This window comes from Microcaecilia unicolor, chromosome 1, assembly GCF_901765095.1.
Source record: "Microcaecilia unicolor chromosome 1, aMicUni1.1, whole genome shotgun sequence".
Taxonomy (NCBI): domain Eukaryota; kingdom Metazoa; phylum Chordata; class Amphibia; order Gymnophiona; family Siphonopidae; genus Microcaecilia; species Microcaecilia unicolor.
In genome coordinates, this window is record NC_044031.1 from 702,728,237 (window position 1) to 702,745,103 (window position 16,867).

At 41.9% G+C, this 16,867-nt stretch overlaps 1 protein-coding gene across 3 annotated transcripts in view; it reads right to left on the bottom strand.

Annotated features, from left to right (window-relative positions):
* The window catches only part of MINDY2 (MINDY lysine 48 deubiquitinase 2), a 278,383-nt gene that overhangs the window by 56,237 nt on the left and 205,279 nt on the right, over nt 1-16,867 (bottom strand). For 2 of the 3 annotated variants that reach the window (XM_030188811.1, XM_030188807.1), the window contains exons 7-8: nt 12,659-12,832; nt 1,192-1,377 (exon numbers count right to left, since the gene is read on the bottom strand). In XM_030188811.1, coding sequence (XP_030044671.1) covers nt 1,192-1,377; nt 12,659-12,832 — 360 coding nt within the window. The remainder of the gene's footprint in view (nt 1-1,191; nt 1,378-12,658; nt 12,833-16,867) is intronic. The other variant, XM_030188817.1, reaches the window with a different exon arrangement.

Consider the following 16,867-nt stretch of genomic DNA (forward strand, 5'->3'; position numbering starts at 1 on the left):
AGTGCTATAGAAATGATAAGTAGTAGTAGTGGTGCCCGGACACCGAATATCGAGTGAGAATTGGACAACAGCAGTCAGCTTTAGGCTAAATATCAGGGGTATGTTTCTATGACTTAAAGGGAAGTCTACAAAAATTATTTGGTATCTTTGGCTAAAAGATGAAATTGTTAACTTCAATAATACAGATTAATGTTGAAGTACAATGGATGCCACCTGCATCAACTTGCCATGTCTGTAAAGCAGTTTAAGGTTCCACACAATTTTAATAGGACCTACACATATAGTTTGATACAGTTACAATGTTTACAAGTTTCTCTGATTTTAATGTATTTTATTTGTACTCTAAGCTACTTTGAGTTTAAGAAACGGGATACAAACGGAAATGTACAAAATGGGTCTAAAAACTCCACAAAGATGAGAAGGGGTTTGTTTTTTTAATTTTAACCACCCGCTAACAGAGTAACAAAAAAAGTAACCTGCAGGCAACTGTTATGTGAAGGTGCCCCTCTCTTATGCATTAAGTATGTCTACTTGATTGTTCTTGAGGAATACCTTGGACTTCCTGCCTCCTTAAACCATTATGAATACTGCCTTTACAGTTTCCCCAGTCATGGCCTAGCTGAGGAGCATAGGACCTGATCTCAGAATTGAAACTTTGTTCTTCACTACCAAACTGATGGGCTGTGGTCCAGAAAGGCATTATTACATAATATTTACATTTTATCTGTATAGTGCTCTGTACACTAAGACAAATTATACACAACACTACTTTCTGCATTTTACATTCCTGTCCACACAATGATGTAGCAGAAATATGAGACGAAAAAGAAGTGGGACATCGAAGAAGGCTCAACAGACAAAGGAGCTTGGAATACAGCAATATTTTAATAATCAACTTCATATTCCTACTGAAACAGCACACACGACTCGACACTGTACTGTGTTTCGGCACTGGGTGCCAGCCTCAGGAGTCTCGTCAGAAAGCAGCAGAACCAAAATCCTGTGTTGTAACTATACCATGTAAGGGTCTTAAGAAATACCGTTTGTAGATCCCAAATGTCTCATGACCATGTAGATAGAAAGGGTAGAAACCCTGAGCAAGTAAGCCTTCTTTGATTTTCCACGTTTTTCTTCCCTTCTGTAGCAGAAATATGAACATGAATTTTGCTATTTAGCTGATTTCTAATGTACCTGAGCTTGAGCAGTAGCAGCAGCAGCTGTTGCCTGTTCTTGCTCTTGATAGTATTGAGAGGCCCGTCTATCCTCTTCCTCCTGAAGTTTCTTTGCCAGTTCCAAATCACTGATCCCTTCAGGTATTTGATCCCAATTGATCTCTTGACTCTGTTCTTGTTGTAAAGAGAGTGCCATCAGATAATCCTATGGATTCAAATTAATAACATTTAACTGCAAAAATCCATTAGCTCTGAAAGATATTAACCTATCTAAAAAGAATCGGCTCCTAAACTAAGCATCTATACTTAGCCGGTTTTGCATAAGAGGGTGAAGAAAAAGATATGTCATTAGGTCGGCAACAGCTTTACAAACCTCAGTTTTTCCTATCAAGGGAAGAGCACCTTCCTGACTTTGACTTGCAGTTAACCCAAGATGGTTTACAAAAAGCATATGAAATAGTAGTGTATCAAGCATACAAAAATGGTCAAACATATAAACAATAATAAAATCTTTCATGAGCACATAAAATTATACACTGAAATGTGCTACCTCTGCTTAAATTTCACTCATAGGAAGTCTACAATGCAAACATTATGTATTCAAAGAGACAAGAGATGCAACAGTAGAAAAAATTATCAAGATCAAGCAACTTAAGTGAAAACAGACAGAAGTTCACTTCAGTAATGCAAACAGGTTGTTAAAAAAAAATCAAAGCTTGTTTAATCAGGGCAAGATTAAGGCATAAGTAAACTAGACCATGAAAGCAAGTTGAATGTTAGGAATCATTAGGAAGTGGAGAAAACAAAACCCAGATTATTATTATATCCTTGTATCACTCCATGGTATTGTGTTTAATTCTGGTCTCACAAAAGATATAGCAGGATTAGAAACAGTATAGAGAAAGGCAACCAAAATGATAAAGGGGATGGAATGACTCTCCCATGAGTAGAGAGGCTAGGATGCTTAAGATGCCTAAGGGGGGGGGGGATATGATAGAGGTCTATGAAATAATGAGTGGAGAAAGAATGGGTAGATGTTAATCACTTGCTTACTCCATCCAAAAGTTCAGAGACTAGAGGGCATGCAATGAAGTTACTAAGTAGAACATTTAGAACAAACTGGAGAAAATATTTCTTCACTCAATGTATAATTAAGCTCTGGAACTCGTTGCCAGATAATGTGATAAAGCAGTTGGTGTAGTAGAGTTTAAAAAAGGTTTGGACAAGTTCCTGGAAGAAAAGTCCATCAACCATTATTAAGGGGGACTTGTAGACAATCTGCTGCTTATCCAATGATAGGAAATATGAAATCTATTTTACTTTTTTGCGATCCTGCCATGTATTTGTGACCTGGATCAGCCAGTGCTAGAAACAGGATACTGGGCTTAACAGACTGCTGATCTACCCCAGTAAGACAATATTTATACAGTTACATAGGCATATTTCTAGGGCCCAAAGGTTTGGGGGGGGGGGGGGGGAGTATTAATCTGGTTTTGCTGTAGAGGCCAACTGATTTTGGTTTCGGTGCAATCCTTTTTCTGTCGAGTTTTGGTTTTGGCCAAAAGATTTTCAATTTTCATGGAAAAATACAAAGGCGTAGTGACTTCATAGGGGGTGTTTACATTCCTTCACCTTTAGGTGTTTCCTTTATATTTCAATTTTCAGCCAAGTTTTCAGTTTCAGCTGAAACTGCCCACGTGTTTACTCCTGCCCATTCCAGCTCTGATCTCAAAATGGCTGCCACAACTGGGGTATCGCTCCTGCCCTGATTACACCACTAAACACTAGGGATTGTAAAAGGTAGTCTTGAGTAAATGCTATTCTATTTTTTTGTACTGTGATTGCAAGTAATGCAGTCATGATCTTGCACAGTAGTTTATATGAAAAATAGAATACCCCAAATAAATGCTTTTGATTAGGGCTTAACATTAATCGTGATTAATGCATTATTTATTAGTTGTGATTACAAAAATTAATTGTGGCTAATAATTGGGCTGTACAGCATTTCCCTTCCTTCTCCCTCCCGCCCCCTGTGCATGGTCTGGCACCTCTCCCTTCCATGGCCTTGCCCAAAGTTCCATAAAGCTCTCTCAATTCCCTCTTTCTCCATCCCCCTCCCCCATGCCTTACAATCAAGTCTTCACTCTGGCAGCACCAGAAGCAACAATACTCATATACTGTCTGTGGCCTGGCCCAGGGCTTTCCCTCTGACCCATCCCACCCCTTCTGACATAGCTTCATGTTTTCTCAAGGGCAGGACTGTTAAGGGGAAACACCCCTGTATGAATATCGCTGCTGCTGTCAGAGCAAAGACTTGATTTTAAGGTACATTCGGGGGGGGGGGGGGGGGAAGAAGGAAGGCAATTGAGAGGGTAGCAGGAAGAAAGGGAGGGAGGAAGAAGAGAGAGGGATATTGTACTCAGAAGAAGGGAAGAGAGAGATAATGGACAGAAGAGAGGGAGGGGGAGATGCTGACAATGGGAGGGAGGGGAGAGAGATATTGGTCCTTTAATCAGTATCGTAGGAGGTCTTGGGGAGCTGAGCCCCCCTTATTAGGCTCAGGTCCCCTCCAAAGCTGCAGGAACTGTTCAATGTCTGGTGGGGTTGCCGAAGCAATCCACTGCCCGAGCGGCCCCCTTCCTCCTTGCACTACCCCAGGAGTGAGGAAGTTGGTGGTGTGTCTCTCCCAGAACATGCTCAGTTGCATGTGAACTCAGCATGCTTTGCAGCGCCTGCATTGGTGGCTGGAGGCATGCCTCCAATTTCCTCACTCCTCAGGCAGTACAAGGAGGAAGGGGGTGGCTTGGGTAGAAGATTTCTTCGATTGGTGGGGCTTCAGCATTCCTGCCAGTAAAGCTATACCACCTAATGCGGCGGCGGGGGGGGGGGGGGGGGGGGGGGGGGGGGGAGGGGAGGGGAAGTCATGGGGAGGGAGAGGAACTGCGTGTCCTTCCAGTCCACCCCTGTGCAACCACAATGGACAGTTGGCTAAGGCCTGCATTTAATCATGTGATTAAATATAATTAAAAATTTTAAATCAAAATGCAACTCTACTTTCAATATAAAATTTTAGCACAAATTTAAGTCTGTAATTTTAGAATGATAAGCTCTTTAGGAATTAGCCTCTCTGTGGAGTTACGATGTCAGCTGTCACTCAGAGTGTGGCCAAAGTCAACCACTGTAGCTTTTAGTTCCAATTTTCATTAGCTAGAGCAGGCCCTTTATAGTCAGACTACCCCAGGAGTGAGGAAGTTGGTGGTGTGTCTCTCCCAGAACATGCTCAGTTGCACGTGAACTCAGCATGCTTTGCAGCGCCTGCATTGGTGGCTGGAGGCACGCCTCCAATTTCCTCACTCCTCAGGCAGTACAAGGAGGAAGGGGGTGGCTTGGGTAGAAGATTTCTTCGATTGGTGGGGCTTCAGCATTCCTGCCAGTAAAGCTATACCACCTAATGCGGCGGCGGGAGGGGAAGTCATGGGGAGGGAGAGGAACTGCGTGTCCTTCCAGTCCACCCCTGTGCAACCACAATGGACAGTTGGCTAAGGCCTGCATTTAATCATGTGATTAAATATAATTAAAAATTTTAAATCAAAATGCAACTCTACTTTCAATATAAAATTTTAGCACAAATTTAAGTCTGTAATTTTAGAATGATAAGCTCTTTAGGAATTAGCCTCTCTGTGGAGTTACGATGTCAGCTGTCACTCAGAGTGTGGCCAAAGTCAACCACTGTGGCTTTTAGTTCCAATTTTCATTAGCTAGAGCAGGCCCTTTATAGTCAGACCATTGTATAGAGCATTGCAGTAATCCAGTCTTGATGTTATCATGGCATGTACAACTGGGATAAGATTAGCTTCTCGATGTAAGAAGAGAGGCAGCATAGCTGTCACAAATAGTAGAAGCAGCTCTTGAACAGAAATTAATACATGAAAAAAGAAAGAATATCAAAAAAGAAAAATTAAAACCTTATAAAAGCATACTATGGTGCTCATATAATTAAAGTGAAGAATATTGAGACTATCCTAGATAGAGAAGAACAGAGATTCATCTTTCTCCTGAACAGCCTACAGCCTCATGGACTCAGAGATTGACTACAGCGTTTTTCTTTAGTTCTAAAATATACACAATTATGCACACATTGCATCATATATTTACTCAGGATTTAGAAGGTCACCCATGTGTTACACTGTGTCCCATGTGAAACATTTTCTTAAAAAATATACTGTTTTAAAGATAAAAAATGTCTTATATAATACATTGGTTTCATATTTCAAGTTATCATTTTACCTATCGCATCATATTTCCTGGTGTTCATACAGTATTTACCATTTATGTTTGAGTTCATATTTCATTTTACCTTTCATCACACTATATTTTCCATTGTTCATATAGTTTTTTTCTTTATGATATTGGTATAACACTATATCTAGATCTTTCCCATATTTCACTATTTCGACACGGCCCCACACTAACCATACATTTAACACCTTCTTTTCACTTCAAACGTCATTTGAGGCACTTCCATTTATTCCACATGCATTCACCACATTTTGATATTTCATTTTTTATTCCATCAGCTCCAACTTCCTATTTAATACATTAATTTTAACCAATATATGATATATCTCTAGCATTATCATTGCTTTTCACCATTTTGTCTACATTTTTTAGCAGCAATACAATGCCTTTTTGCCTGTCAACTTCACATGAAGAAGGACAGTGCCTAGAAGCGGTTCCTTGAGACTATGATATTTGTTTTTTTATTGAAGACAGTCTCATTCTCCTTAGTTTTTTTAAAAAACAAACAAAAACCCCCCACACTTTTACCGGTCGTTTCTTCACAACAGATTCAGATGGCCATAGCGCCGATTCATCAACATGTCCCATTTGCATATCATTTTAATATTTCTTCAATATGTTTACTCTTTACACTATTTTTAGCATTCGATGCTATATTCAGTATAGCTTTCTTTTTATTTTACCTTTTAAACGCCATGTTTCATCATTACTTTGATTTTTATTTTCAACCCAGTGATATCATTTACTGACTTCATTCTCATTATTTATACAATGTAGCGAAGGTATCTCACCATTTGTTTTAAACCCATCACTAAGGAGTGCCGTGTGACCAGTGGTCCAGTATAGCGGCTTCTTCATTATCGGTGGTAAGCATTTTTAACTTTCACCTTGCTTTTAGAATGAGAACAATTAAAAGATGTTGTCAGCAATATATTTTAGTTTTGTCATTGCGAACGTATTCCCGCCATTATTTTTTGGCTGCTTGGGTTCATTTTCATGTTTAGACAGTCCTTTTTTTCCTACCAAAACTTCGTTTTACATTTTTAACCGTCATTTTGTCCAAATAGATAATCTCTCCCACCAGTTTTGTTTTTTCCCACCACCTTTTTTAGTGCCTGCTACACTTCACTCCCGACATTTTGTTAGTTGATATTGATCTTTTCTGCTCCTGCCACAATCCCCAAAATCAGTTCATACACATAACACAACGTGTATGTGCCTCATATTTATACAACCTTTTTTCATTCAAATTAGGAGCAACCATCACTAACGCTATCTGTTTGACAGCTTTTTGGCAGTTTCTTCATTCATATACTAGACGTCAGTGGGAACCATTCCATTAAGCGACGAGCAACACGTTGCCTTACTATTACACAGGAGATGCCACATCAAAATGAGAGCATATTGTCAGGAAACATTTGTTTTTAATATAAGCCAAACTTTTTTCAATATGAATTTTTTCTGTCACCTTCATCCCACATAGTACAGCACTCTCAGTTAACATTTGATGTTTTTCACCTAGATTGTACAGCATTTCTACAAAAAGGACATTTCCTTCTCTTATACAGTCCTATTGCCAAGAGTATAAGAGGTATTCTTCACTTTAATTATATGAGCACTACAATATGAGCACCATAGTATGCAGGGGGGACAGGAGTGGAGGAGTAGCCTATTGGTTAGTGCAGCGGACTGTGAGGTGTTACTGAGAGGACGGTCGCAGGGAAAGCGAGAGCGGCCCAAGAAAGAGCGAAAGAGGCAAGCACATGTCCCGTATGAGCAAGAAGCTCGCCCCCTGGTGGATAAAGGATTGGGGGAAGGGAGGAATAAGGCTAGGAACTACCATCCCCATAATGCATCTGACCTGAGGCAGCACTGGCAAGCAGTGAGGGAGGAGGAACAGGATTGGGAGATGATCTCCAATCGGGGTGATGATGAGCAGCTGGGGGAGCCTGAGGTGGAGGAGGAGGTGATTGATTGGGATAAATTGGAAGAGTCAGGGGAGAGGGAAGAGGAAGGAATGGAGGTGTCTGCATGGGCTCAGACTAGAGGAGCCAAGGTGAGGGGTTTATTGGCTGCTGTCTTTTGGCATGAATACTGCTGGGGGAGAAGGGAAGATACCAAAGAAAGCAACTTCAGCCAATGTTGTATATGGGTCGCGTTATTCAATGGGTATAGTGGAGAAAAAGCCCTCAGAAACCTCCAGTGAGATTCTGGTGGTTTGATGCGAGGTTATACACAGTTTTGTGAAGTAACTCACGCAGTGATTCTATCATAGGGCAAAAAACTCCACTCCCTGACTATTATTTAAGTCTTAATCTGCACACAGTATAAACGATGTTTAAGCGATGTTTTTAATAGTCGCGATTTGAACAGTGTTTGTGCTCTAATGTGTCTTTCAACTACACATGAAATAAAGTAGCACTTAGCTTTGTGATTTAAATTGGCACTCTTCTGTGTCCGTTCGACGGGGGCCGCCGTTTCACCTAGAAAACTGGCTTCATCAGGAACGGAGTGCTCACAATGATATTGAGTTGAGAACTCGAGCTGGAGGCAATGATTTAAAAATGGCGCCTCCAGCTCGAGTTCTCAACTCAATATCATTGTGAGCACTCCGTTCCTGATGAAGCCAGTTTTCTAGGTGAAACGGCGGCCCCCGTCGAACGGACACAGAAGAGTGCCAATTTAAATCACAAAGCTAAGTGCTACTTTATTTCATGTGTAGTTGAAAGACACATTAGAGCACAAACACTGTTCAAATCGCGACTATTAAAAACATCGCTTAAACATCGTTTATACTGTGTGCAGATTAAGACTTAAATAATAGTCAGGGAGTGGAGTTTTTTGCCCTATGATAGAATCACTGCGTGAGTTACTTCACAAAACTGTGTATAACCTCGCATCAAACCACCAGAATCTCACTGGAGGTTTCTGAGGGCTTTTTCTCCACTATACCCATTGAATAACGCGACCCATATACAACATTGGCTGAAGTTGCTTTCTTTGGTATTAGGTTACAATTTTACCTCAGCCACACTGCATTTGTCTCATTTAGTTTCCAGTTTGGAGAAGGGAAGATAGCCTTGAATTGCTATGAGTTATATGCAATAAGGTGGAGGGTAAATCCAGCCGGATCACTGTGAACATTAACAAAAGTCAATGATTGAAATGTGAACTCTATGTTGCAAGCTAGAGGAGGAACCCTTATGGAACCCTGTGAATGTTAACAAGGGTTAATGATAAAGTGTGGAATAGTGTCAAGTATTGCAAGAAATAGGAACTCTGATATGTGAGAAATAAAGAAGAATTCTTTTAATGATATGACTGGAGTCTTTGGTCATCCTTTGGGGAAATACTATCTATAAACCCCTTGGGGGGGGATCCCCTAGCTGAAGGAGGCTATGGAGGTGGAGGTCAGAACGGAGAGTTACACGGTGGCAGATGGAGCAGGAGCCGGAGTTGGAATAGCCTGGCTAAGCAGGGTCAGCCGTGGCCAAGGAGTAGAAGGGAGACCTGCTGACACACGGTGGCAGACGGAGCAGGAGCCGGTGTTGGAATAGGGGGAACTGGGTTCGATACCCACTGCAGCTCCTTGTGACTGTGGGCAAGTCACTTAACCCTCCATTGCCCCAGGTACAAAATAAGTACCTGTATATATGTAAACCGCTTTGAATGTAGTTGCAAAATACCACAGAAAGGCAGTATATCACGTCCCAGTATATCACGTCCCATTTCCCTTTCATAAGGTTTTAATTTTTCTTTTTTGATATTTTCTTTTTCATGTATTAATTTCTGTTCAATATATGTCCAGCACAGTCCATATACTTCAAGGGCTCTTAGTGCACCCTTTTGCAGCATGTGTACATTAGATCTTCAATCTGAGTGCCACTCCACATGTGTACATTGTATACATGGTTTTTTTTTACAATTTTAGATGTTTTTAATCTGCATTTCTATTACTAATTATTTAAATAATGTTTATGTTTTATCTTTGTTTAGAAATATTGACCCCTGAGGCAAGCCTCAGCGCCGAAACACGGCCGTGTCGGGTCGTTGTTATGCTTGTTAGAATTAAAGACTCGTACATCCTCCTTGAGTTTTTCCTCACTTCGTTCTCTTGAGCAAACAATGAGCAAACAGTGATGGAATATTCATTCACATAGCAAGCAATAATGAGCACTAATTTTTCTAATCATTCATCTACAACTGCAAGCACATTTAATTATTTTCTCCCATCCAGCCATTAGAATGGAGTTATGCACTGCAACCATGCTGAACAGATAAACTTTTAGTTGGTATAAAATCTCAAATTAGGGTTCTAAGTACCATTCTGGAAATAAATGATTCCTAAATCAGAAGTTTCACACATGCATGTTTCTCAGGAGTAAGGAGGGCCTTAAAGTGGTCAAGGGTTGATGCCTGAGGTAGCATAAAAGGTGTTACATGACAGCATTTTCACTATAGAGAAATTAGGGGGATTAGATTTGATATACTGCCTTTCTGTGGTTTTTGCAACTACATTCAAAGCAGTTTACATATTATATACAGGTACCTATTTGTACCTGGGCCAATGGAGGGTTAAATGACATGCCCAGAGTCACAAGGAGCTGCAGTGGGAATTGAATCTAGTTCCCCAAGTCCACTGCACTAAACACTAGGTTACTCCTCCATCTGAAGCTGGATTGCCAAAGCACTGCAATGCAGTAATAATCCAAGACACCATTTTATTTAGACCTCTGTTCTCAATTATGGGCCCCGATTTCAAAAATATATATATTTCCATTATGTGCCTTTCAGGAAGCCTTTCCTTTACTTGCCACATCACACATCACGGCATTTACTACAGCACATACAATCAAAAGGACACAAACTCTTGTCTTTGATCCAGTTATCTGACCAGTCTAGCACAACCATGAATCCCGTAAACATCTGTCGCTCTGTGTAAGCCCTGATGCGTTGCATTTTGGTGCAGCTGCCACGTGGCCCACGTTCCCAGTTGTGAAAGAAAAAAAAAAAGAAATCACATCACACAGACAAGTTTCATGCAAACTATGTTCTTCATTTTCTAAACTTTCTTACACTTAAAGTTCTCTTGGATGCAAACACTGCAATAAGCAGCTTACCAATCTTCAGAAAGGGCCGCCTTGTGAATAAATCTTTCTCCTATCTCTGGCTCCTCGCCTCATGCACGCTAGCTCCTGCCTCCTCACTGAAGATTCTTTGCTCACTGGCTTAGGCATTGAGGACCGGGGAAGGAGGAGGAAAAGGTAGCAGGTTGGCAGCGAATGCGGTATCTGACTGGGGTCTTCGAGGTGGGGAAAAAAGGTCTCGGCTGTCCCCCCTGCACGTGCTGACAAAGGAGAGGCAGTCCAGGCCTGGACCAACTCAAGTCCTTGCTTGCAGTTGCTGAGCCCCTGAGTACTGTATCTCCTACTCCTGTACCAATGGGAATTGGGAATAAAACCTGAAGACTCAAGAGAGGTCAATCAGGGATCCTCTCTTAGTGGTGACTACATGTATGGTAGGCGTGCGTCACATGCGTGCCTGCATGCTATACAGTACACTGCAGCCAGAAGGGAGGAGAAGCGAGCAGCCTACTAGCAACAACTTGATCATGAGAATGGACGGTAAAAAGTAGGCGTCCATTTTACTGCGGGTGGAACGGGGTGGGGAAAAAACCTGTTTGCACCCATAATAAAACTTTAAAATTTTCTACCGTTCCCACGGTTTTGCCATGGATTACCGCGGTTTACCCGCTCCTGTGTCATCCTCTATTCTTTTAATTTCCTAGGAGTGGAGGAGTGGCCTAGTGGTTAGAGTGGTGGACTTTGGTCCTGGGGAACTGGGTTCGATTCCCACTGCAGGCACAGGCAGCTGCTTGTGACTCTGGGCAAGTCACTTAACCCTCCATTGCCCCAGGTACAAATAAGTACCTAAGCCGCGTTGAGCCTACCGTGAGTGGGAAAACGCGGGGTACAAATTAAAAAAAAAAAACATTAAATGCTGATGTACTTTTCATACTGATAAAGCTCTCTAATGGCTTTGTGTAATCTTGACCTGGAAAAGCAGCAGCAGTACTAATAGATCCATAAAAAAGGCCCTTTTTGTTTCTTCTGTGTCTTATTCCTATTTTGCACACGAGGAAGGGATGCCATCTCTGGAGGCTAATATGAATGCACATTTTAATTAATTAATTTTTGTTTTGTTTCAGAAAGCACTAATTTGTTGAGTATGAAGTTAAAGCAAAAACTGTGTTAATACATAAAAGTTACCAAAAAAACTCCAAATCAAACAAAACAAAATCCCAAACAAAACCAAAGTAAATGAAAATCCTCCCTCTGCATGCCCCTAGAACAGTGCTCTTTATTGCAAGGACCAGAGGTTAGTAGCGATCCCCATCAATCCTAAGTGTGGCCCCCTGACTCTTTCACAAGTACACAATCTCCCTCCTCCTTTTCCTTAGACTTGCTCCTGGTATAGCTCCATAATAGTTACTCTAATACCAGGAACTACCTGGTTCTTAGTGAATCTGAGGTATGTGCTGCCCAAAATACCAATCTATTCTCACAAGACAGATAGCACCATGCAAGTCAAACTTACTGAAAGCTACATGGTGCTGGAGGAAACAGAATAGTTGTTCAAAAGGTGGCACCACAAACATGCCTCCAGAAAAAAATAAGAGGGAAGATTAAAATCTGAAAGGGGGGGGGGGGGGGGGCGGCTTGAAGGGAATGGGGGGGGGGGGGGGGGGGGGGGGGGAGTGAAGATGGGATGGTGGAAGTTGACAAGGTGTCTGCTTCTTTGTCCAGTGATGATGTTGGCTACCCCAAGGAAGTTATATTTTGACACACTAGCCCCTGCTTGAAAAATAGCAAAAACTTTAGTCCTAGAGAATAAATACAGAACAATACTCAAGGTGGCAGCGATAGTGCAAAACTTTAGGAGAAGATAACATTCCTGTTTATGGACCTACTTCAGCAGAAGATAAACCATAGAGACTAATGAAAAAGTTGAGAGAACTAAAAAATGGTGGATTCAAAGTTGGGGGGGAAAAAAAGATAATGCACTTCTGGAAAATGCAACCGATGCTAATCATCTCTGATTGGACAAATTAAAGAACAGTATCTGAGTGAGGACATTTTAAAAACAGTTGAGTAATGCTGCAGAAAAGGAAAAGGTAATATACTTACCTGATCTATTTGATCTTGCTGCCCTCTGTATACAGTTTCTGGATCAGATGGGGGTCGCAAGAGGAACTCGGAGTCACAGAAATTTCCATCACCATCCACATTGTGCAAGCTTTCCCAGACAACCTTCTCTTCTGTCAGAAAACCCTGGTCTGTCACCAGCAAATAAAGTTGACCCTAAATGGTAAACAAGAAATGATTAGGAGTAATTCTGTCCTAAATAATGTTTCATATTTTCACTGAAAGTCTTCTAACTAGGCTTTCAAGTTTACCTCATTATTTTATTTATGTTTATTCTTGGTTATTTTACTATTGTATGTTGTTAACAAAATTGTAAGTTTTATGTTAAACCGTACCTGCTGTACACTGCCTTGAGTGAATCTCTTCATAAAGGCAGTTCATAAATGCCAATAAATAAATGAACATACAAACTGATTTACCATCCATTCTGAAAACAGCCACAAAAAGAATTTATGTTAACTCAATATTGCTACTTCAGAATTAATATCTTGTCATCCTTCATTTCCTTGTTTCTCTGGAATTTCAAAGTAAAATTAGAATTCTTAATAGCTAAGTTTTATAATATTAGTGGAAAACTAATCTAGAATTGTGAAGCAACTAAAAAAATAGTATTTTGAATGATACATTTAACACATATTTCAACCTTTGGTGTGTTTGGCTTTAATTTTCGCATAGTTCTCTGGTGTTTCTTCACCCCCCCCCCCCCCCCCCCCCCCCCCCCCCCATCTGATGTTCTCTTTTCTTTCCACTTTTGGTATTCCCTTCTTCCCCCTTTGATTTTTTTTTTCTTTCAATAGTGCATAGCTTAATGATACTTTCTCTGTTCTTCTTTCTCTTCTCCCTCCTGCCTGCTCTATTTTCCCCGTTCTTCTATTCTATTCTGCATCTTTTATACTGCTTTTAACAAAATCTTCAAAGCGGTTCACAAGAATAAATATCCCATTCAGAAATGCTTGGAAAAATAAAATGTCTCTTGTCCCTCTTTCTGCTCTATCTTCCACGCCTCATCCTCTTCTTCCTACGTTATCCTCCTGGATTCTTAACACCCTATACCCAACATCCTTTCCCTTATTCCCACATCCACACTTGTCCCCGCCCCAAAATCTTCCATCATCCTTGGTCCATCTCTCCTTCCTCAGGCCTTGTCAGTATTTTCCACATTGGTATTCTCTCCTCCTTGCAGTCAATATCTGGTCTTCTCTCCCTCCATCCTGGATCCTCTTTCCCCATCCAGGGTTCCCTCTTTACTACTCTCCCATTATCCTGACTAGTGAGTGAAATGATCTGATGGTGCGATATGGACTACTACAGGCCAGTAAGCCTCATGTCGGTGGCAGGAAAAATAATGGAATCACTGTTGAAGGAGAGGATAGTTGACTTTCTGGAAGTCAATGGGTTACAGGATCCGAGGCAACATGGCTTTACCAAAGAAAAATCCTGCCAAACGAACGTGATTGACTTCTTCAACTGGGTGACCGAAGAACTGGATGAAGTACATGCGATAGATGTTATCTACTTGGATTTCAGCAAAGCCTTTGATACGGTCCCTCACAGAAGACTCGTGAATAAGCTGAGAGGGAAGAAACTAGGGCTCAAAGTGGTGAACTGGATTGGACATTTATTTATTTAGATTTTGCTTGTACCTTTTTCAGTACTAGCTCAAGGTGAGTTACATTCAGGTACTCTGGATATTTCTCTGTCCCAGGAGGGCTCACAATCTAAGTCTGTACCTGAGGCAATGGAGGGTTAAGTGACTTGCCCAAGATCACAAGGAGCAGCAGTGGGATTTGAACCGGCCACCTCTGGATTGCAAGACCGGTACTCTAACCACTAGGTCACTCCTCTGGTTGACAGACAGGTGGCAAAGGGTGGTGGTAAATGGCCTCAGATCAGAGGAAAGGAAGATGAGTAGTGGAGTGCTCAGGGGGCGGTGTTGGGGCCGATTCTGTTTAATGTATTTGAGAAAGACACTGCTGAAGGGTTAGAAGGAAAAGTTTGCCTTTTTGCAGATGACAAAGATAGCCAATAGAGTGGATACCCTTGAGAGAGCAGAAACCACGAGAAGGGATCTCCAAATGTTAGAAGAATGGCCGAGGGTCTGGCAGTTAAAATGTAATGCAAGAAATACAGAGTGATGCACTTGGGATGCAGAAATACAAAAGAGATGTACCGGATAGGAGGGGAGAGGTTGGTAAGCGTGGCTCAGGAAAGGGACCTTGGGGTGATGGTGTCTGAAGATCAGAAGGTGACAAACCTTTTTCAGAGACGGGAAGGTGGTAGAACCAGAGGGAATGAATTGAGGTTGAAAGGGAGCCCGACTCAGGAATAATATCATTAGTATTTTTTCACTGGACCAACTCCATCTTGTTTATATCTTTTTGTAGATGTCTCCAGAATTGCACACAGTATTCTAAATTGGGCCTCACAGAGACTTATAAAAGGGCACTATAACCTCTTTTCTTACTACTACTACTAATAATAATAATAATTTCTATAGTGCTACTAGACATATTCAGCACTGTACACATTATATGCAGGTACTTTCTCTGTCCCTAGAGGGCTCACAATCTAAGTTTTGGTACCTGGGGCAATGGAGAGTTAAGTGACTTGCCCAAGGTCACAAGGAGCTGTAGTGGGAATCAAACCCAGGTTACCATGATCAAAGCCCGCTGCACTAACCATTGGGCTACTCCTCCACTCCTTTTCTTCTGCTGGTCATTCCTCCGCCTATGCACCCGAGCATCCTTCTGGCTTTGACCGTCGCCTTTTCTAGCTGCTTGGACACCTTGAGATCATCCGACACAGTCACCCCCAAGTCACGTTCTTCTTTCATACACAGAAGTACTCCCTCCACCCTTTACTATACCGTTCCCTTGGGTTTTTGCAACCTAAGTGCATGACCCTGCAATTTTTAGCATTAAAACTGAGTTGCCAATCAATGGACCATTCTTCCAGTTTCACCAGATCCCTCTGCATGCTAGCCACACTCTCTGGGGGTGTCAATCCTGTTACAGAGTTTGGTATCATCTGCGAAGACACAAACCTTACCACACAGTCCTTCTGCAATATCACTCACAAATATGTTAAAAAGAGTCATCCCAAGGACTGATCCCTGCGGTACACCACTGATCATGTCCTTTTCCTCAGAACAGGCTCCATTTACCGCTACCCTCTGTCTCCTTTGACAAAACCTGTCTGGTCTACATGAATAAATTTAGGGAGCAGGGTTTCCAGCCTAGTGGCCCCAATCTAGACTGCCCCAATTTGACTGTCTGCACATGTTGTCCATTAGATTGTATGCTGACTGCGCATGTTGTCCATTAGATTGTAAGCTCCTTTGAGCAGGGACCGTCCTTCTTTGTTAAACTGTACAGTGCTGCGTAACCCTAGTAGCGCTTTAGAAATGTTAAGTAATAGTAGTAGTAGTAGTGGCTAAAATCTTTGCAAAGATCTTCATGTCTGTGCTTAGGAGGGCAATAGGTCTATAGCTGGAAAACAAACTGAGCAGTTTGCCCGTTTTAGGCAAAACCACTACATGATGCGTAAACATGGAGTCCGGAAGGGGATGTCCCTGCACTACCTCATTAAAGACTCTGTAAAGTATGGGGGCCACCTGATCCTGCAACACTTCATAAAATTCTACAGAGAAACCATCTTCTCCAGATGTTTTTCCAGAGGCTATGTTCTTAATAGCTGCATTCACTTCCAAAACTTTTTTTAAAATTTATTTATAGTTTTAAATTGACATCAAGGTAGTACACTTGATACAGAAAGCATTATTTAAAAATAAATCAAGAGATGGGGCGTTACCAAGATGGCGGATGTGTGAGCGTGTTTGGTGAGATCGCTCCCTGCTGCTCGAAAGTGAAGCATTTTTCTTCTTTGCTGATGCCGCATACAAAACGAAAAGGAGCCGTGAGGCTTCCACCGTCGCCCGCAGCTTCCTCCTCTCCACTCCAGGTTAGCATGGAGCGCTTCCTGACCCGCCCGTCGCAGAATGTAGGGACGGGGTTGCCTGCTGCAGGGGCATCCGGTGGAGCGGAGCCCCTGATGGGCTTGGAGACATCTTTATCCCCACCTCCCGACTCTAGATGCCCTCCGTGCCCGGCTACAGAAGCGGTGAGGGGAGCAGGTATCCGAGAACCCGATAAGGGGAATAAGGAGCCAGCAGACGGAGGACCCACGCCACAG